The following is a 23,083-nucleotide window of genomic DNA, read 5'->3' on the forward strand; positions in this document are numbered from 1 at the left end:
CTGTATGGTAATATTGTCATGGTGTTACTGGTATAGTACTGAGTCTTATTCTATATGGTCTCTGCAGGGTCCTGTATGGTGTTACTGGTATAGTACTGAGTCTTATTCTATATGGTCTCTGCAGGGTCCTGTATGGTAATATTGTCATGGTGTTACTGGTGTAGTACTGAGTCTTATTCTATATGGTCTCTACAGGGTCCTGTATGGTAATATTGTCATGGTGTTACTGGTATAGTACTGAGTCTTATTCTATATGGTCTCTGCAGGGTCCTGTATGGTAATATTGTCATGGTGTTACTGGTATAGTACTGAGTCTTATTCTATATGGTCTCTGCAGGGTCCTGTATGGTGTTACTGGTATAGTACTGAGTCTTATTCTATATGGTCTCTGCAGGGTCCTGTATGGTGTTACTGGTATAGTACTGAGTCTTATTCTATATGGTCTCTGCAGGGTCCTGTATGGTGTTACTGGTATAGTACTGAGTCTTATTCTATATGGTCTCTGCAGGGTCCTGTATGGTGTTACTGGTATAGTACTGAGTCTTATTCTATATGGTCTCTGCAGGGTCCTGTATGGTAATATTGTCATGGTGTTACTGGTGTAGTACTGAGTCTTATTCTATATGGTCTCTACAGGGTCCTGTATGGTAATATTCTCATGGTGTTACTGGTATAGTACTGAGTCTTATTCTATATGGTCTCTACAGGGTCCTGTATGGTAATATTCTCATGGTGTTACTGGTATAGTACTGAGTCTTATTCTATATGGTCTCTGCAGGGTCCTGTATGGTAATAAGATCACAGATCTCCCCAGAGGACTGTTTGAGGGACTCGGCTCTCTAGAACTGCTGTAAGTACCATACTGTCTACTTCCTAAAGCATACCCTATGTAGTACACTATACTGTCTACTTCCTAAATCATTCCCTATGTAGTAAACTATACTGTCTACTTCCTAAATCATACCCTATGTAGTACACTATACTGTCTACTTCCTAAAGCATACCCTATGTAGTGCACTATACTGTCTACTTCCTAAATCATTCCCTATGTAGTGCACTATACTGTCTACTTCCTAAATCATTCCCTATGTAGTGCACTATACTGTCTACTTCCTAAATCATTCCCTATGTAGTGCACTATACTGTCTACTTCCTAAATCATTCCCTATGTAGTACACTATACTGTCTACTTCCTAAATCATTCCCTATGTAGTGCACTATACTGTCTACTTCCTAAATCATTCCCTATGTAGTACACTATACTGTCTACTTCCTAAATCATACCCTATGTAGTACACTATACTGTCTACTTCCTAAATCATACCCTATGTAGTGCACTATACTGTCTACTTCCTAAATCATTCCCTATGTAGTGCACTATACTGTCTACTTCCTAAAGCATACCCTATTCCCTATGTAGTGCACTAATTTTGACCAGAGCCTGATATACAGTATGAGCTTTTAGTTTAGGAACTGAACTTCTCTTCCCTCCGTCCCTCCCTCTCTCCATCTCCCTATTTCGCTTTCTCTCTGTGTTTCTGCTTCTCTCTCTCTCTCTCTCTCTCTCTCTCTCTCTCCATCCTCACTCTCTCTCTCCCCCTCTCCCAGTCTCCTGAATGCCAATAAGATCCACTGTATTCGAGCCACAGCCTTCCAGGACCTGGAGAATCTAGCTCTGCTGTCTCTCTACGACAACAAGATCCAGACCCTGGCTAAAGGAACCTTCACACCCCTACACAGTATACAGACACTGTGAGTCTCACACACACACCTTTCACAGTATACAGACACTGTGAGTCTCTCTCTCTCTCTCTCTCTCGCACACACACACCCGGACGGACGGACGCACGCATGCACGCATAGGTGTACTGTCAAATACAATACCCAAACAGGCATACATACATGTTCAATCCTACATACAGATGAAGTCTTCACATCCATATAGTGTTAGAGCAGGTCTGTTCAATGACGGTTCTGGAGGGCCCAAACACTTCTTTTCATCCTCTCCTTGTAATAAGGGACTAATTCAGACCTGGGACACCGGGTGAGTGCAATTATCTACTAGGTAGAAACCAAACCGGAAGTGTTTACACCCTCCGGGACCTGGAATCAATTAACGGCCAGGTATAAACAAAAGCAGGAGTGTTTGGGGAGTCCGGGACCTGGAATCAATTAACGGTCAGGTATAAACAAAAGCAGGAGTGTTTGGGGAGTCCAGGACCTGGAATCAATTAACTACCAGGTATAAACAAAAGCAGGAGTGTTTGGGGAGTCCAGGACCTGGAATCAATTAACTACCAGGTAGAAACAAAACCAGGAGTGTTTGGGGAATCCAGGACCTGGAGTCAATTAACTACCAGGTAGAAACAAAAGCAGGAGTGTTTGGGGAATCCAGGACCTGGAGTCAATTAACTACCAGGTATAAATAAAACCAGGAGTGTTTGGGGAATCCAGGACCTGGAGTCAATTAACTACCAGGTATAAACAAAAGCAGGAGTGTTTGGGGAGTCCAGGACCTGGAATCAATTAACTACCAGGTATAAACAAAACCAGAAGTGGTTGGGCCCTCCATATTCTTTTAAAACCTGACCTCTGACCCCTCTCTCCCCCTAGTCACCTGGCTCAGAACCCATTTGTGTGTGACTGTAACCTGAAATGGCTGGCAGACTACCTGAGGTCCAACCCCATAGAGACCAGCGGTGCCCGCTGTGCCAGCCCACGCAGACTGGCCAACAAACGCATCGGGCAGATCAAGAGCAAGAAGTTCCGCTGCTCTGGTGTGTGTGTGTCTGTCTGTCTGTGGTCATCTGACTGTGTGTGTGTGTGTGCAGTGTTTGTGTGTCTAGCTACATCACTTTGTTCCAACTTATGCCCGTCACAGCACTCTTTCACTTAATTTGCCAGCGTTATCTGCCAGCGTTATCTGCCAGCGTTATCTGCCAGCGTTATCTGCCAGCGTTATCTGCCAGCGTTATCTGCCAAACCAGCTCTAGTGAAACCAGTAACGCGTCCTTGATCTGTGTGCTTTAGAGCTGGTACAGGTTATGACAGGTTATAAGGCATTACATAGAGTTATGTAAACCATGACGTTACAGGGCCAGGAGCTACTGCTTTCTTATTCATCAGAGATATAGATATATCTATCTTAGAGTAGGAAAATAAACATTTGACAAATCACAAAACTACTGCATTCTACAGTATATATGAATATTCTATATGCTGATGCCATCCTCCTTAAACTGTCAATCAACTTAACTTGTTTTTCTGTTTCCACGGTAGCTAAGGAGCAGTACCACATCCCAGGTACGTGTGTGTTAGTTCTACATAACCGTACAAGTACTTCTGTATATACATACTGTAGTATATTATACTGTACATCTACCCTGCACATTGGACTCATGTGTGACGTGTAGAACATGTCAAATGAACTGGGACCTCTGTGTTGTGTCCATTTTGGAGGCTAAACAGTACCTGGAAATACTACACCCTGTTCTATGTAGGGTTGCAAAGTTCCGGGAACTTTCCCCAAATTCCCCGATTTCCTTCTGATTCCCTCCTCCTGATTCCCTCCTCCTGATTCCCTCCTTCTGATTCCCTCCTGATTCCCTCCTCCTGATTCCCTCCTCCTGATTCCCTCCTGATTCCCTCCAGATTCCCTCCTCCTGATTCCCTCCTAATTCCCTCTTCCTGATTCCCTCCAGATTCCCTCCTCCTGATTCCCTCCAGATTCCCTCCTGATTCCCTCCTCCTGATTCCCTCCTCCTGATTCCCTCCTCCTGATTCCCTCCTGATTCCCTCCTGATTCCCTCCTCCTGATTCCCTCCTCCTGATTCCCTCCTCCTGATTCCCTCCTTCTGATTCCCTCCTTCTGAGTCCCTCCTTCTGATTCCCTCCTCCTGATTCCCTCCAAATTCCCTCCAGATTCCCTCCTGATTCCCTCCTAATTCACTTCTAATTCCCTCCTAATTCCCTCCTCCTTATTCCCTCCTCCTTATTCCCTCCTCCTGATTCCCTCCAGATTCCCTCCTGATTCCCTCCTCCTGATTCCCTCCTCCTGATTCCCTCCAGATTCCCTCCTCCTGATTCCCTCCTGATTCCCTCCAGATTCCCTCCAGATTCCCTCCTCCTGATTCCCTCCTGAATCCTTCCAGATTCCCTCCTGATTCCCTCCTCCTGATTCCCTCCAGATTCCCTCCTGATTCCCTCCTCCTGATTCCCTCCTCCTGATTCCCTCCAGATTCCCTCCTGATTCCCTCCTGATTCCCTCCTAATTCCCTCCTGATTCCCTCCTGATTCCCTCCTGATTCCCTCCTGATTCCCTCCTCCTGAATCCCCCCTCCTGATTCCCTCCTCCTGATTCCCTCCTCCTGATTCCCTCCAGATTCCCTCCTGATTCCCTCCTGATTCCCTCCTCCTGATTCCCTCCTGATTCCCTCCTCCTGATTCCCTCCAGATTCCCTCCAGATTCCCTCCTCCTGATTCCCTCCAGATTCCCTCCTCCTGATTCCCTCCAGATTCCCTCCTCCCGATTCCCTCCAGATTCCCTCCTGATTCCCTCCTCCTGATTCCCTCCTCCCGATTCCCTCCTCCCGATTCCCTCCTCCTGATTCCCCCCTCCTGATTCCCTCCTCCTGATTCCCCCCTCCTGATTCCCTCCTCCTGATTCCCTCCTCCTGAATCCCTCCTGATTCCCTCCTCCTGATTCCCTCCTAATTCCCTCCTCCTGATTCCCTCCAGATTCCCTCCTCCTGATTCCCTCCAGATTCCCTCCTCCTGATTCCCTCCTCCTGATTCCCTCCTCCTGATTCCCTCCTCCTGATTCCCTCCTCCTGATTCCCTCCTGATTCCCTCCTCCTGATTCCCTCCTTCTGATACCCTTCTGATTCCCTCCAAATTCCCTCCAGATTCCCTCCTGATTCCCTCCTCCTGATTCCCTCCTGATTCCCTCCTCCTGATTCCCTCCTCCTGATTCCCTCCAGATTCCCTCCAGATTCCCTCCAGATTTCCCTCCTGATTCCTTCCTGATTCCCTCCTCCTGATTCCCTCCAGATTCCCTCCAGATTCCCTCCTCCTGATTCCCTCCAGATTCCCTCCAGATTCCCTCCAGATTCCCTCCAGATTCCCTCCTTCTGATTCCCTCCTGATTCCCTCCTCCTGATTCCCTCCTCCTGATTCCCTCCTCCTGATTCCCTCCTCCTGATTTCCTCCTCCTGATTCCCTCCAGATTCCCCCCTGATTCCCTCCAGATTCCCTCCTGATTCCCTCCTCCTGATTCCCTCCTCCTGATTCCCTCCTAATTCCCTCCTAATTCCCTCCTAATTCCCTCCTCCTGATTCCCTCCTAATTCCCTCCTGATTCCCTCCTGATTCCCTCCTCCTGATTCCCTCCTCCTGATTCCCTCCTAATTCCCTCCTGATTCCCTCCTCCTGATTCCCTCCTCCTGATTCCCTCCTAATTCCCTCCTGATTCCCTCCTGATTCCCTCCTCCTGATTCTCTGCTAATTCCCTCCTGATTCCCTCCTCCTGATTCCCTCCTCCTGATTCCCTCCTCCTGATTCCCTCCAGATTACCAACATTGGTTGGGTTGTGTTTCGGAGGACGCAATTGTTCTATGTGAAAATACAGTGTGTTCTATGTGATACATCTGTATTATCACATGTTCTATGTGATAATACGGTATGTTCTATGTGATAATGCAGTGTGTTCTATGTGATAATGCGGTGTGTTCTATGTGATAATACGGTGTGTTCTATGTGTGTTGAATGTGTCCAGGTACAGAAGACACCCGTCTGAATAATGAGTGTAACAGTAAGCCGGTGTGTCCTGCTAAGTGTCGCTGTGAAGCTAACGTAGTGGACTGCTCTAACCTCCGTCTCACCAACTTCCCCCAACACCTACCTGCCTCTACCACCGAGCTGTAAGGACACACACAGTATAATGTTGTCTATTGCTGCTTTCTGTCTGTTCTCTGACGGTTTTCTCCTCCTGTCTCAGGCGTCTCAACAACAATGACATCTCAGTGCTGGAAGCCACCGGCGTCTTCAAGACCCTCTCTCAGCTCAAGAAAATGTACGCTCTCTCAATTTACTTCTGAAGTGTTAAGTTAACCACCATTGTTGATTTTTGGGGGGTATTAATTCATCACATTTATTCATAAACATTTTAATAATAATAATAATAATATAATTAATAAACATACTGTAACTGCTGATGAGGTGTAACAAGGCATAATATTTCAAACCAATATGTAAAAGGAATTCATATCTATTCATTAGTAACCATAAAAGTCCACTTGTCTTGTATGTTATTGGATTATTCAGTTGACCATTTGTTTGTTGTTTGTAACAAGCATAATCTGTGTTTTTCAGTAACCTTAGCAACAACAAGATCTCAGAGATCGAGGACGGAGTGTTTGAGGGGGCGGGGTCTGTTGTGGAGCTCCACCTGACAGCCAATCACCTGGACTCTGTCAGAGGGACTATGTTCAGGGGCATGGGCGGCCTCCGCATGCTGTGAGTTAGCACCTTCCTCATTATTATCATCATCATCATTATTATTATCAGCATCATGTCCATTATTATCATCAATCAATCACACGGTGGCTAAGAAAAACTCCCTGGAAAGGCAGGAACCTTGGAAGAAACCTAGAGAGGAACCAGGCTCTGAGTGGTGGCCAGTCCTCTTCTGGCCACCCCCGATGTGCCTTACTGGTATTTGTCGTGGAAATTCACACTGAGAGAGACTTTGTAATTTCTTCAAACGATCATCTTTATTTAATAGCAATTTAATTATTGCAATAATGAAACTGGTCAACCCAAAAGTCTTGAAGGACTATAAATATAAAATGCTGTCTTCAGCATAGACTCCAGTGTCTCTGTGTCTCTCTGTGTGTTGTAGGATGTTGAGGAACAACCGTATCAGCTGTATCCATAACGGCAGCTTCACTGGTCTGACCAACGTCCGCCTGTTGTCTCTCTATGACAACCAGCTCCACACCATAATGCCTGGGGCCTTCGACACACTGCCCAACCTCTCTACACTGTAAGACACACATACACAAATCATCCTGGAAGAGTTTTAGAACTCCATTATAGACTGACTGACTCTCTCTTTCTCTCTCTCTCGCTCCCCCCCCCCCCCCCCCTCCCCTATCTCCCCCCTCACCTCTCTCTCTTCCCACCACCTCTCTCTCTGCCCCCACCTCTCTCTCTTCCCACCACCTCTCTCTCTTCCCACCACCTCTCTCTCTCCCCCCACCTCTCTTCCTCCCTCCCGCTCTCTCCCTCAGGAACCTGTTGGCCAACCCGTTTAACTGTGACTGTCGTCTGGCGTGGTTGGGGGCGTGGCTTCGTTCTAGACGAATCGTAACGGGGAACCCTCGCTGCCAGAGCCCCTCCTTCCTCAGAGAGATCCCACTACAGGACGTAGCAGCACCAGACTTCCGCTGCGACGACGGTACAACACACACACACACGGACTCACGCAGAAACACACATCTCACACAAGGACACACAGAGATTTTATAATTGATCGAAAGTGATATAAGTTTGATAAATCTGTCAGACTTTCCTTTCTTACTTGGACCAGTCGGTGCTGGGAATTTGAACATTTGAACATACTCTCAATTGTAATATTTGAATCTACCATTGGGCAGCATGTGCTTGCCCCGGCACCTGAGCAGTTGGGAGGGGGGACATCTACCCTCTTTCTTTCTACCTGTCCTTGTTCTGTATGTCGTGTTCTGTATTATTTGTTTTGTACCCAGAACTCTGGGTCTTGTTGTTTCTGTCTGCTCTTTTATGTTTAGATAAGAATTCCATACTTGTATTTTATACCTATACACCATCCTTGTGTGTGTTCAATAAAACATATTTGAACGAAAGTGATATAAGTGTATTCAGTTTGTAAATGTTTCAGCTAGTCTCCCGTCTCTCCGGTGCAGTGTTGGAGGAGAGTAGCTGTGCAGCTCGTCCTCAGTGTCCCAGTGAGTGTACCTGTACAGAGACGGTGGTCCGCTGTAGTAACAAACACCTCCAGGCCCTGCCCAAGGGGTTGCCTCGCAACGTCACTGAACTGTAAGTCACAGACTGGGGTTAGAGGTCAGGGGTCAGGGTAAGGGGGCAAGAGACAAAGGGAAGGGTGCTAGGGGTTAGGGCTTAGAGATCTGCAGTACACTTTTCTTACATGCTCAGTTCACCAGTTAGCACTTAGTTATATAAAGTATTACCTGTGTATAGGTAGGTATAACCCTATAGTCTGTTCTGACTAGGACAAGGCTTACTGACTAACTGACTAATAGGAAGGTATAACCCTATAGTCTGTTCTGACTAGGACAAGGCTTACTGACTAATAGGAAGGTATAACCCTATAGTCTGTTCTGACTAGGACAAGGCTTACTGACTAATAGGTAGGTATAACTCTATAGTCTGTTCTGGCTAGGACAAGGCTTACTGACTAATAGGAAGGTATAACCCTATAGTCTGTTCTGACTAGGACAAGGCTTACTGACTAATAGGTAGGTATAACCCTATAGGCTGTGGCTAGGACAAGGCTTACTGACTAATAGGAAGGTATAACCCTATAGGCTGTGGCTAGGACAAGGCTTACTGACTAATAGGTAGGTATAACTCTATAGTCTGTTCTGGCTAGGACAAGGCTTACTGACTAATAGGTAGGTATAACCCTATAGGCTGTGGCTAGGACAAGGCTTACTGACTAATAGGAAGGTATAACCCTATAGTCTGTTCTGGCTAGGACAAGGCTTACTGACTAATAGGTAGGTATAACCCTATAGTCTGTTCTGACTAGGACAAGGCTTACTGACTAATAGGTAGGTATAGTCTGTTCTGGCTAGGACAAGGCTTACTGACTAATAGGTAGGTATAACCCTATAGTCTGTTCTGACTAGGACAAGGCTTACTGACTAATAGGTAGGTATAACCCTATAGTCTGTTCTGGCTAGGACAAGGCTTACTGACTAATAGGTAGGTATAACCCTATAGTCTGTTCTGACTAGGACAAGGCTTACTGACTAATAGGTAGGTATAACCCTATAGTCTGTTCTGACTAGGACAAGGCTTACTGACTAATAGGTAGGTATAACCCTATAGTCTGTTCTGACTAGGACAAGGCTTACTGACTAATAGGTAGGTATAGTCTGTTCTGGCTAGGACAAGGCTTACTGACTAATAGGTAGGTATAGTCTGTTCTGGCTAGGACAAGGCTTACTGACTAATAGGTAGGTATAGTCTGTTCTGGCTAGGACAAGGCTTACTGACTAATAGGTAGGTATAGTCTGTTCTGGCTAGGACAAGGCTTACTGACTAATAGGTAGGTATAGTCTGTTCTGACTAGGACAAGGCTTACTGACTAATAGGTAGGTATAACCCTATAGTCTGTTCTGACTAGGACAAGGCTTACTGACTAATAGGTAGGTATAACCCTATAGTCTGTTCTGGCTAGGACAAGGCTTACTGACTAATAGGAAGGTATAACCCTATAGTCTGGTCTGACTAGGACAAGGCTTACTGACTAATAGGTAGGTATAACCCTATAGTCTGGTCTGACTAGGACAAGGCTTACTGACTAATAGGTAGGTATAGTCTGTTATGACTAGGACAAGGCTTACTGACTAATAGGTAGGTATAACCCTATAGTCTGTTCTGGCTAGGACAAGGCTTACTGACTAATAGGTAGGTATATTCTGTTCTGGCTAGGACAAGGCTTACTGACTAATAGGTAGGTATAGTCTGTTCTGACTAGGACAAGGCTTACTGACTAATAGGTAGGTATAACCCTATAGGCTGTTCTGGCTAGGACAAGGCTTACTGACTAATAGGTAGGTATAGTCTGTTCTGGCTAGGACAAGGCTTACTGACTTACTGACTAATAGGTAGGTATAGTCTGTTCTGGCTAGGACAAGGCTTACTGACTAATAGGTAGGTATATTCTGTTCTGGCTAGGACAAGGCTTACTGACTAATAGGTAGGTATAACCCTATAGTCTGTTCTGGCTAGGACAAGGCTTACTGACTAATAGGTAGGTATATTCTGTTCTGGCTAGGACAAGGATTACTGACTAATAGCTGGTATAACTTAGTTACTTTGTTTAACCACAGTGTCGTCCTCTTCCTCTCAGGTATCTGGATGGGAACCAGTTCAGCATGGTGCCCAGAGAACTGTCCACCTTCAAACACCTGCAGCTGGTGTGAGTTAACCATTACTGTCTGTTAGTGTGTCTGCTAGTGTGTCTGTTGTGAGTGAACCATTACTGTATGTTAGGGTGTCTGTTAGGGTGTCTGGTGTGAGTTAACCATTACTGTCTGTTACTGTGTCTGTTACTGCATGGTCAGTGGTGTGCCTGGGCTTAGTTCCTCATTACTGATCCTCTCACCGATACTGTACTGTACAACAGTGTACTGTGCCCTAGTGGTCACCAACCATGGTCCAGGTCCCTACAGAGTGTACACGTTTCTGTTACAACCCAGCACAACAGACCTTCATTAGCTTAACCGGTTGTTTTAGAGCTGTGCTGGAACAAAAACATGTACACAATGTAGCTGTCTAGGACCAGGACTGTTCTAGTGGTTTCTCTACAGTCCACTCTGTAACCATGACCACCAGGTGGCGATATGGAGCCTGCTATGCACTTGACTCCAGTCGACAACAGCATTATCCAATCCACGATACACCAGCTCATAGCTCCCTCTGATAGACTAGTGTGGGTTAATGGTTATTCACCTAACACCTCCATTTGACACAAAAAGCCTTTATTCTGTTGAGATGGGATATGAAGTTTGTAGGAGGAGGGGTTGTTGCTGTGTGTCTGATGGGTATTCAACTGCAGTAACAGGATGGCTACGTCTCAGATGGCAGCCCATTCCCTATGTAGTGCACTACTTTTGACAATGGCCCAGGCTCTGGTCAAAAGTAGTGCCCTATAAAGGGAATAGGATGCCATTTAATTGGGACACAGACTACAGTGCATTCTGAAGGTATTCAGACCCCTTGACGTTTTCCACATTTTGTTATGTTACAGCCTTATTTTAAAATGGATTAAATCGTTTTTTCCCTCATCAATCTAGACACAATACCCCCAAATGACAAAGCAAAAAACGGAAATATCAAATGTCCATAAGTATTCAGAGTACTTTGAAACACCTTTGGCAGCGATTACAGCCTCCAGTCTTTTTGGGTATGTATTTGGGGAGTTTCTCCCATTCCTCTCTGCAGATCCTCTCAAGCTCTGTCAGGTTGGATGGGGAGCGTTGCTGCACAGCTATTTTCAGGTCTCTCCAGAGATGTATGATCGGGTTCAAGTCCTGGGCCATTCAAGGACATCCAGAGACTTTTCCCGAAGCCACTCCTGCGTTGTCGGGGTTGTGTGCTTAGGGTCATTGTCCTGTTGGAAAGTGAACCTTCGCCCCAGTCTGAGGTCCTGAGCGCTCTGGAGCAGGTTTTCATCAAAGATCTCTCTGTACTTGGCTCCGTACACCTTTCCCTCGATCCTGACTAGTCTCCCAGTCCCTACCACTGAAAAACATCCCCACAGCATGATGCTACCACCACCATGCTTCACCGTAGGGATGGTGCCAGGTTTCCTCCAGATGTGATGCTTGGCATTCAGGCCGAAGAGTTCAATCTTGGTTTCATCAGACCAAAGAATCTTGTTTCTCATGTTACTGCAGAGATGGTTATCCTTCTGGAAGATTCTCCCATCTCCACAGAAGAACTCTGGAGCTCTGTCAGAGTGACCATCGGGTTCTTGGTCACCTCTCTGACCAAGGCCCTTCTCCCCCGATTGCTCAGTTTGGCCAGGCGGCCAGCTCTAGGAAGAGTCTTGGTGGTTCCAAACTTCTTCCATTTAATAATGGAGGCCGCTGTGTTCTTGGGGACCTTCAATGCTGCAGACATTTTTTGGTACCCTCCCCCAGATCTGTGCCTCGACACAATCCTGTCTCGGAGCTCTACGGACAGTACCTTCAACCTCATAGCTTGGTTTTTGCTCTGACATGCACTGTCAACTGTGGGACCTTATATAGACAGGTGTATGCCTTTACAAATCCTTGTATGCCTTTACAAGGAGGAGCACTGCCAGCGCCCTGCAAAATGACCTCCAGCAGGCCACAAATGTGCATGTGTCAGCATATGGTCTCACAAGGGGTCTGAGGATCTCATCTCGGGACCTAATGGCAGTCAGGCTACCTCTGGCAAGCACATGGAGGGCTGTGCGGCCCCACAAAGAAATGCCACCCCACACCATGACTGACCCATCGCCAAACCGGTCATGCTGGAGGATGTTGCAGGCAGCAGAACGTTCTCCACGGCGTCTCCAGACTCTGTCACGTCTGTCACATGTGCTCAGTGTGAACCTGCTTTCATCTGTGAAGAGCACAGGGCGCCAGTGGCGAATTTGCCAATCTTGGTGTTTTCTGGCAAATGCCAAACGTCCTGCACGGTGTTGGGCTGTAAGCACAACCCCCACCTGTGGACGTCGGGCCCTCATACCACCCTCATGGAGTCTGTTTCTGACCGTTTGAGCAGACACATGCACATTTGTGGCCTGCTGGAGGTCATATTGCAGGGCTCTGGCAGTGCACCTCCTTGCACAAAGGCGGAGGTAGCGGTCCTGCTGCTGGGTTGTTGCCCTCCTACGGCCTCCTCCACGTCTCCTGATGTACTGGCCTGTCTCCTGGTAGCGCCTCCATGCTCTGGACACTACGCGGACAGACACAGCAAACCTTTTTGCCACAGCTCGCATTGATGTGCCATCCTGGATGAACTGCACTACCTGAGCCACTTGTGTGGGTTGTAGACTCCGTCTCATGCTACCACTAGAGTGAGAGCACCGCCAGCATTCAAAAGTGACCAAAACATCAGCCAGGAAGCATAGGAACTGAGAAGTGGTCTGTGGTCACCACCTGCAGAATCACTCCTTTTTTGGGGGTGTCTTGCTAATTGCCTATAATTTCCACCTTTTGTCTATTCCATTTGCACAACAGCATGTGACGTTTATTGTCAATCAGTGTTGCTTCCTAAGTGGACAGTTTGATTTCACAGAAGTGTGATTGACTTGGAGTTACATTGTTTAAGTGTTCCCTTTATTTTTTTGAGCAGTGTATATATATATATATATTTAACCAATTCTAGAATACGTCTTTAACGTAACAAAATGTGGAAAAAGTTAAGGGGTCTGAATACTTTCCAAAAGGCACTATGTGGATCTAACTGGATACCTGTAGATAATATAAAGTCATTCTGTTTAAGTAGTGATTGTTTTAACATAAAGTCATTCTGTTTAAGTAGTAATTGTTTTAACATAAAGTCATTCTGTTTAAGTAGTGATTGTTTTAACATAAAGTCATTCTGTTTAAGTAGTAATTGTTTTAACATAAAGTCATTCTGTTTAAGTAGTAATTGTTTTAACATAAAGTCATTCTGTTTAAGTAGTGATTGTTTTAACATAAAGTCATTCTGTTTAAGTAGTAATTGTTTTAACATAAAGTCATTCTGTTTAAGTAGTAATTGTTTTAACATAAAGTCATTCTGTTTAAGTAGTAATTGTTTTAACATAAAGTCATTCTGTTTAAGTAGTGATTGTTTTAACATAAAGTCATTCTGTTTAAGTAGTAATTGTTTTAACATAAAGTCATTCTGTTTAAGTAGTGATTGTTTTTAACATAAAGTCATTCTGTTTAAGTAGTAATTGTTTTAACATAAAGTCATTCTGTTTAAGTAGTAATTGTTTTAACATAAAGTCATTCTGTTTAAGTAGTGATTGTTTTTAACCCTTGCTGTTCCAGAGATCTGAGTAACAACAGAATCAGCTCCCTGTCTGACTCCTCCTTCTCCAATATGAGCCAGCTCACCACCCTGTGAGTAACACACACACACACACATACACACACACACACACACACACACAGGGAAAAACAAACCCAAACGAGAAATATTCAAAAGAAAATTATCTGAAGACAAACAACAATACATGTATTCTTTTGAAAATACTTCTCATGTTCATCATCCTCACACTGTATCTAGACTAGTGTACTGTCATAGAATGTCATATTAGAACTGTAGAATGTTCGTCATCCTCACACTGTATCTAGACTAGTGTACTGTCATAGAATGTCATATTAGAACTGTAGAATGTTCATCATCCTCACACTGTATCTAGACTAGTGTACTGTCATAGAATGTCATATTAGAACTGTAGAATGTTCGTCATCCTCACACTGTGTCTAGACTCGTGTACTGTCATAGAATGTCATATTAGAATGTTCATCATCCTCACACTGCATCTAGACTAGTGTACTGTCATAGAATGTCATATTAGAACTGTAGAATGTTCCTCATCCTAGCACTGTATCTAGACTAGTGTACTGTCATAGAATGTCATATTAGAACTGTAGAATGTTTATCATCCTCACACTGCATCTAGACTAGTGTACTGTCATAGAATGTCATATTAGAATGTTCATCATCCTCACACTGTATCTAGACTAGTGTACTGTCATAGAATGTCATATTAGAACTGTAGAATGTTCGTCATCCTCACACTGTATCTAGACTAGTGTACTGTCATAGAATGTCATATTAGAATGTTCATCATCCTCACACTGCATCTAGACTAGTGTACTGTCATAGAATGTCATATTAGAACTGTAGAATGTTCGTCATCCTCACACTGTATATAGACTAGTGTACTGTCATAGAATGTCATATTAGAATGTTCATCATCCTCACACTGCATCTAGACTAGTGTACTGTCATAGAATGTCATATTAGAACTGTAGAATGTTCGTCATCCTCACACTGTATCTAGACTAGTGTATTGTCATAGAATGTCATATTAGAACTGTAGAATGTTCATCATCCTCACACTGTATCTAGACTAGTGTATTGTCATAGAATGTTATATTAGAATGTTCATCATCCTCACACTGTATCTAGACTAGTGTACTGTCATAGAATGTTATATTAGAATGTTCATCATCCTCACACTGTATCTAGACTAGTGTATTGTCATAGAATGTCATATTAGAACTGTAGAATGTTCGTCATCCTCACACTGTATCTAGACTAGTGTATTGTCATAGAATGTCATATTAGAACTGTAGAATGTTCATCATCCTCACACTGTATCTAGACTAGTGTATTGTCATAGAATGTCATATTAAAACTGTAGAATGTTCATCATCCTAGCACTGTATCTAGACTAGTGTATTGTCATAGAATGTCATATTAGAACTGTAGAATGTTCATCATCCTCACACTGTATCTAGACTAGTGTATTGTCATAGAATGTTATATTAGAATGTTCATCATCCTCACACTGTATCTAGACTAGTGTATTGTCATAGAATGTCATATTAAAACTGTAGAATGTTCATCATCCTAGCACTGTATCTAGACTAGTGTATTGTCATAGAATGTCATATTAGAACTGTAGAATGTTCGTCATCCTCACACTGTATCTAGACTAGTGTATTGTCATAGAATGTCATATTAGAACTGTAGAATGTTCGTCATCCTCACACTGTATCTAGACTAGTGTATTGTCATAGAATGTTATATTAGAATGTTCATCATCCTCACACTGTATCTAGACTAGTGTATTGTCATAGAATGTCATATTAGAACTGTAGAATGTTCGTCATCCTCACACTGTATCTAGACTAGTGTATTGTCATAGAATGTCATATTAGAACTGTAGAATGTTTATCATCCTCACACTGTATCTAGACTAGTGTATTGTCATAGAATGTCATATTAGAACTGTAGAATGTTCATCATCCTCACACTGTATCTAGACTAGTGTTTCTCAGTTGGTAGAGCATGGCGCTTGCAACGCCAGGGTTGTGGGTTCGTTTCCCACGGGGGGCCAGTACAAAAAAAGTATGAATGTATGTACTTGTAAGTCGCTCTGGATAAGAGCGTCTGCTAAATTACTTAAATGTAAAATGTAAATGTAGTGTACTGTCATAGAATGTCATATTAGAACTGTAGAATGTTCCTCATCCTAGCACTGTATCTAGACTAGTGTACTGTCATAGAATGTCATATTAGAACTGTAGAATGTTCATCATCCTCACACTGTATCTAGACTAGTGTACTGTCATAGAATGTCATATTAGAATGTTCATCATCCTCACACTGTATCTAGACTAGTGTACTGTCATAGAATGTCATATTAGAACTGTAGAATGTTCATCATCCTAGCACTGTATCTAGACTAGTGTATTGTCATAGAATGTCATATTAGAATGTTCATCATCCTCACACTGTGTCTAGACTAGTGTACTGTCATAGAATGTCATATTAGAATGTTCATCATCCTCACACTGTATCTAGACTAGTGTACTGTCATAGAATGTTATATTAGAACTGTAGAATGTTCATCATCCTCACACTGTGTCTAGACTAGTGTACTGTCATAGAATGTCATATTAGAATGTTCATCATCCTCACACTGTATCTAGACTAGTGTACTGTCATAGAATGTTATATTAAAACTGTAGAATGTTCATCATCCTAGCACTGTATCTAGACTAGTGTATTGTCATAGAATGTCATATTAGAACTGTAGAATGTTCATCATCCTCACACTGTGTCTAGACTAGTGTACTGTCATAGAATGTCATATTAGAATGTTCATCATCCTCACACTGTATCTAGACTAGTGTACTGTCATGGAATGTCATATTAGAACTGTAGAATGTTCATCATCCTCACACTGTATCTAGACTAGTGTATTGTCATAGAATGTCATATTAGAATGTTCATCATCCTCACACTGTATCTAGACTAGTGTACTGTCATAGAATGTCATATTAGAACTGTAGAATGTTCATCATCCTCACACTGTATCTAGACTAGTGTATTGTCATAGAATGTCATATTAGAATGTTCATCATCCTCACACTGTATCTAGACTAGTGTACTGTCATAGAATGTTATATTAAAACTGTAGAATGTTCATCATCCTAGCACTGTATCTAGACTAGTGTATTGTCATAGAATGTCATATTAGAACTGTAGAATGTTCATCATCCTCACACTGTGTCTAGACTAGTGTACTGTCATAGAATGTCATATTAGAATGTTCATCATCCTCACACTGTATCTAGACTAGTGTATTGTCATAGAATGTCATATTAGAATGTTCATCATCCTCACACTGTATCTAGACTAGTGTATTGTCATAGAATGTCATATTAGAATGTTCATCATCCTCACACTGTATCTAGACTAGTGTATTGTCATAGAATGTCATATTAGAACTGTAGAATGTTCATCATCCTCACACTGTATCTAGACTAGTGTACTGTCATAGAATGTCATATTAGAATGTTCATCATCCTCACACTGTATCTAGACTAGTGTACTGTCATAGAATGTTATATTAAAACTGTAGAATGTTCATCATCCTAGCACTGTATCTAGACTAGTGTACTGTCATAGAATGTCATATTAGAACTGTAGAATGTTCATCATCCTCACACTGTGTCTAGACTAGTGTACTGTCATAGAATGTCATATTAGAATGTTCATCATCCTCACACTGCATCTAGACTAGTGTACTGTCATAGAATGTCATATTAGAACTGTAGAATGTTCCTCATGTAATAAGTGTCTCTGTCTGTTCTTCTCCTGACTGTGTTCTTGTGTTCCAGCATCCTGAGTTACAACTCTCTACGCTGCATCCCTCCTCTGGCCCTGGCTGGACTACGCTCTCTCAGACTACTGTAAGGGCCGACCCCCCCCCCCCCCCCCCCCCCCCCCCCGCCGCTCTCTCTCACACACCCACTCATACCACACGCATACTACACACACACACACACGCAGACACACACCCACGCATACTACACACACACGCAGACGCAGACGCACACACACACACAGCCTTAATAATACCATGTTTTGTGTTTCTCTGTCCCAGATCTCTTCATGGCAACGACATCTCTGAACTACTGGAGGGGATCTTCAGTGATGTGGCCTCCCTGTCTCACCTGTGAGTGTGTGTTTCCTGTGTGTGTTTGTCCCGTGTGTTTACGCATTATCCCACTCAGCACGCTTAGCAGTGACCGCCTGCACCCTCTCCTATCTGTGTCAGAGTCAAGTGCTTTCCCAGTCAGAGGGCATGGTATTGGATTGGCAATAAAGACACGCATGACTGAGGGAGTGTGTGTGTGTGTGTGTGTGTGTGTGTGTGTGTGTGTGTGTGTGTGTGTGTGTGTGTGTGTGTGTGTGTGTGTGTGTGTGTGTGTGTGTGTGTGTGTGTGTGTGTGTGTGTGTGTGTGTGTGTGTGTGTGTGTGTGTGTGTCTTCAGTGGTGTGTTCAATGAAGCGTGACCTGTCTGGTACACGCTAAAAGGGTCAGAGTGAAGGATTGATGGAGGAGAGAAAGGAAGGGAGGGAGAGATCGTGTCACTACAGAGGTCCATGTCTGTTGACCTTGTATTGACAGTAAAGAGAGAAACAGGGGATACAGCAGGTTGCCTGGGTTATTAATGTAATGTAATACTCTACCTCACATACTAACACATCTATTTCCATTGATGTGCTGTAACATGCGCTGGTACAGAGGTTCCCATACATTCAACATCACTGAATAGAAACATTTCATTTTTTTGATGCAGATCCTTACAGAGGTTAATTATAGTGTTGTATGTGGAGGAACTGCCCCCAGAACAGGTTGCTATCCTATGACAATGTTCAACAGAAATGCTCTGATTCCCTTCCTATTCAGTCTCTCATGTTAAAGTGATGGAACTTAAAGGTGCACTATGCAGAAATTGCTTTTATATTTCCTGGTTCTTAGACTTGCTTTCAATTAGATTGCCCAAAAAGTTACATAGTGCAGCTTTAACTGTATTTGAGACTGCTCTGAGGCAAGATGACCCCCTCTTGTGGTAGTTTGAAGTTTTACACCACATTCAGAGCATGTATGTACTTGTCTACCTGACTTTCTCCTGAATTGGCTGTCAGTCTGATTGATTCATTGAGCGACTGACCTTAACGCTTCCACCCGGATCTTTGACCTCTAACCCGCAGGGCAATCGGTGCCAACCCCCTGTACTGTGACTGTCATCTGCGCTGGTTGTCTGACTGGGTGAAGAGTGGGTACAAGGAGCCTGGTATCGCCCGCTGTGCCGGACCAATGGGCATGGAGGGAAAACTGCTGCTCACCACACCTGAGACCAAGTTTGAATGTCTGGGTAAGAGTAGGAGGGAGGGAGGGAGGGAGGGAGGGGTGGGTGGGTGGGTGGACTGGCTTTTGTAAGGCGAAGAGGGAGAGACGGGAGAGAGAGAGATGGGTTAAAGGAGTGTAAAAGAAGGGATAGAAGATGGCGATAGAAGGGGTGAGAAAATAGAAAGGTACAGGAGGAGGAATGGAAAGAAAAAACAATAATGAGAGAGTCAATAGAAAAAGGAGTGAAAGGTAATCTCTTCTTATTTTCATTGGACCCCAGAAAGATGGCGTCAGCTAGTAGGGACCCCAGAAAGATGAAGCCAGCTAGTAGGGACCCCAGAAAGATGGCGTCAGCTAGTAGGGACCCCAGAAAGATGGCGTCAGCTAGTAGGGATTACAGAAAGTTGGCGTCAGCTTGTAGGGACCCCAGAAAGATGGCGTCAGCTAGTAGGGACCCCAGAAAGATGGCGTCAGCTAGTAGGGACCCCAGAAAGATGGCGTCAGCTAGTAGGGACCCCAGAAAGATGGCGTCAGCTAGTAGGGACCCCAGAAAGATGGCGTCAGCTAGTAGGGACCCCAGAAAGATGGCGTCAGCTAGTAGGGACCCCAGAAAGATGGCGTCAGCTAGTAGGGACCCCAGAAAGATGGCGTCAGCTAGTAGGGACCCAGAAAGATGGCGTCAGATAGTAGGGACCCCAGAAAGATGAAGCCAGCTAGTAGGGACCCCAGAAAGATGGCGTCAGCTAGTAGGGACCCCAGAAAGATGGCGTCAGCTAGTAGGGATTACAGAAAGTTGGCGTCAGCTTGTAGGGACCCCAGAAAGATGGCGTCAGCTAGTAGGGACCCCAGAAAGATGGCGTCAGCTAGTAGGGACCCCAGAAAGATGGCGTCAGCTAGTAGGGACCCCAGAAAGATGGCATCAGCTAGTAGGGACCCCAGAAAGATGGCGTCAGCTAGTAGGGACCCCAGAAAGATGGCGTCAGCTAGTAGGGACCCCAGAAAGATGGCGTCAGCTAGTAGGGACCCCAGAAAGATGGCGTCAGCTAGTAGGGACCCAGAAAGATGGCGTCAGATAGTAGGGACCCCAGAAAGATGGCGTCAGCTAGTAGGGACCCCAGAAAGATGGCGTCAGCTAGTAGGGACCCCAGAAAGATGGCGTCAGCTAGTAGGGATCCCAGAAAGTTGGCGTCAGCTAGTTTGGACCCCAGAAAGATGGCGTCAGCTAGTAGGGACCCCAGAAAGATGGCGTCAGCTAGTAGGAACCCCAGAAAGATGGCGTCAGCTAGTAGGGACCCCAGAAAGATGGCGTCAGCTAGTAGGGATCCCAGAAAGTTGGCGTCAGCTAGTTTGGACCCCAGAAAGATGGCGTCAGCTAGTAGGGACCCCAGAAAGATGGCGTCAGCTAGTAGGGACCCCAGAAAGATGGCGTCATCTAGTAGGGACCACAGAAAGATGGAGCCAGCTAGTAGGGACCCCAGAAAGATGGCGTCAGCTCGTAGGGACCCCAGTCAAATTCCAATTGTTCTTCTCTCCGTCCCCAGGTCCAGTGGAGACGTCTGTCCAGGCTAAGTGTAGTCCATGTGTGTCTGGGCCCTGTCAGAACCACGGTGTGTGTCAGTCTGACCCTGTAGAACTCTACACATGTGTGTGTGCACCCGGCTTCACGGTAAGAACCCACCACTGTCCCCAATCATAGCAGGACACTGATCTATTCAACTAATCCAGTTATACACAGTGAGATAAACCTGTACCCAATATAACAGGATATGATTGGATGGAGTGATTTTTATGTCACTCTAAAATCCTCTAAAATGTATTATTATAGTAGAGAATACTCTATTGAAAATAGTAATAACATGTATTATTATAGTAGAGAATAGAGTATTGAAAATAGTATTCAAATGTATTATTAAAGTAGAGAATACCCTAATGTATATAATACACAGATATAATGAAAGTGTGTGTGTGTGTGTGTGTGTGTGTGTGTGTGTGTGTGTGTGTGTGTGTGTGTGTGTGTGTGTGTGTGTGTGTGTGTGTGTGTGTTTTACAGGGTAAATACTGTGAGACTCCAGTGGATGTGTGTGCCAGTAACCCATGCACAAATGGAGGAACCTGCATCAGTGACGAACAGACAAGGAGATTCAGGTAGCACATATATACACACACACACACTGGGCCCACACTACACACACACATATACAAACACACACTGGGCCCACACTATACACAAACACATACACACACCCATATACACACACACACACAGGGGCGCAACCTTCGCTACGGACGGTGAGAACATTCTGTGAATTGCATTCGAACCATGTGGATGCCTCCGAGTGGTCGTGTAGGCTGTTTGGAATGTTTATCTGACTGGATAATTATAGTTTTCTAAATGATGTTCTAAAACCAAAGTTGCGGCCCTGCACACACACACACACACACACACACACACACACACACATACACATAAACACACACACAAACACACACTGACCAGTCTTTCCCCTCTCTAGTTGTTCATGCCTGGTGGGTTTCCATGGATCGTTCTGTGAGGTGGATGTAGATGACTGTGAGGACCACGGATGTGAGAATGGCGCAACCTGTGTGGACGGAGTAGGCAACTACACCTGCTTCTGTCCTCCCTTTTACATAGGTATGATATCTAGACATTCCATAGAGATTCTATAGACATTCTCTCTAGACATTCTATAGACATTCTCTCTAGACATTCTAAAGAAATTCTCTCTAGACATTCTAAAGACATTTTCTCTAGACATTGTAAAGACATTCTCTCTAGACATTCTAAAGACATTCTTTCTAGACATTCTAAAGACATTCTCTCTAGACATTATATAGACATTCTCTCTAGACATTCTAAAAACATTCTCTCTAGACATTCTTTCTAGACATTCTAAAGACATTCTTTCTAGACATTCTAAAGACATTCTCTCTAGACATTCTCCCTAGACATTGTAAAGACATTCTCTCTAGATATTCTCCCTAGACATTGTAAAGACATTCTCTCTAGACATTCTCTCTAGACATTCTCTCTAGACATTCTCTCTAGACATTTTATAGACATTCTCTATCGACATTCTATAGACATTCTCTCAGGACATTCTATAGACATTCTCATGACATTTTATAGACATTCTCAGGACATTCTATAGACATTCTCTCAGGACATTCTATAGACATTCTCTCAGGACATTCTATAGACATTCTCTCAGGACATTATATAGACATTCTCTCAGGACATTATATAGACATGCTCTCAGGACTTGCTATAGACATTCTCTCAGGACATTCTATGGACATTCTCAGGACATTCTATAGACATTCTCTCAGGGCATTCTATAGACATTCTCTCAGGACATTCTATAGACATTCTCAGGACATTGTATAGACGTTCTCTCAGGACATTTTATAGACATTCTCAGGACATTCTTTAGACATTTTCAGGACATTCTTTAGACATTTTCAGGACATTCTATAGACATTCTCTCAGGACATTCTATAGACATTCTCTCAGGACATTATATAGACATTCTCTCAGGACATTCTATAGACATTCTCTCAGGACATTATATAGACATTCTCTCAGGACATTCTATAAACAATCTCTCAGGACATTCTATAGACATTCTCTCAGGACATTCTATAGACATTCTCTCAGGACATTTCATAGACATTCTCAGGACATTCTATAGACATTCTCTCAGGACATTCTATAGACATTCTCTCAGGACATTCTATAGACATTCTCTCAGGACATTCTATAGACATTCTGTAGACATTCTCGGAACATTCTATAGACATTCTCAGGACATTCTCAGGACATTCTATAGACATTCTCGGGACATTCTATAGACATTATCTCAGGACATTCT

The 23,083-nt window shown here is 44.0% G+C and overlaps 1 protein-coding gene across 1 annotated transcript in view; it reads left to right on the plus strand.

Moving 5' to 3' along the window:
* LOC129843035 (slit homolog 1 protein-like) overlaps positions 1-23,083 on the plus strand; it is a 133,360-nt gene that overhangs the window by 98,799 nt on the left and 11,478 nt on the right. The window contains exons 12-29 of the mRNA XM_055911763.1: positions 779-850; positions 1,609-1,752; positions 2,614-2,777; positions 3,280-3,303; positions 5,773-5,917; positions 5,995-6,069; positions 6,369-6,512; positions 6,898-7,041; positions 7,289-7,455; positions 7,943-8,075; positions 10,138-10,206; positions 13,802-13,873; positions 17,675-17,746; positions 17,941-18,012; positions 19,055-19,218; positions 20,735-20,859; positions 21,244-21,338; positions 21,707-21,846. Of these exons, the coding sequence (XP_055767738.1) occupies positions 779-850; positions 1,609-1,752; positions 2,614-2,777; positions 3,280-3,303; positions 5,773-5,917; positions 5,995-6,069; positions 6,369-6,512; positions 6,898-7,041; positions 7,289-7,455; positions 7,943-8,075; positions 10,138-10,206; positions 13,802-13,873; positions 17,675-17,746; positions 17,941-18,012; positions 19,055-19,218; positions 20,735-20,859; positions 21,244-21,338; positions 21,707-21,846 (2,021 nt within the window). The remainder of the gene's footprint in view (positions 1-778; positions 851-1,608; positions 1,753-2,613; positions 2,778-3,279; positions 3,304-5,772; positions 5,918-5,994; positions 6,070-6,368; positions 6,513-6,897; positions 7,042-7,288; positions 7,456-7,942; positions 8,076-10,137; positions 10,207-13,801; positions 13,874-17,674; positions 17,747-17,940; positions 18,013-19,054; positions 19,219-20,734; positions 20,860-21,243; positions 21,339-21,706; positions 21,847-23,083) is intronic.

This window comes from Salvelinus fontinalis, unplaced genomic scaffold, assembly GCF_029448725.1.
Source record: "Salvelinus fontinalis isolate EN_2023a unplaced genomic scaffold, ASM2944872v1 scaffold_0090, whole genome shotgun sequence".
NCBI classification, from domain to species: Eukaryota; Metazoa; Chordata; class Actinopteri; order Salmoniformes; family Salmonidae; genus Salvelinus; species Salvelinus fontinalis.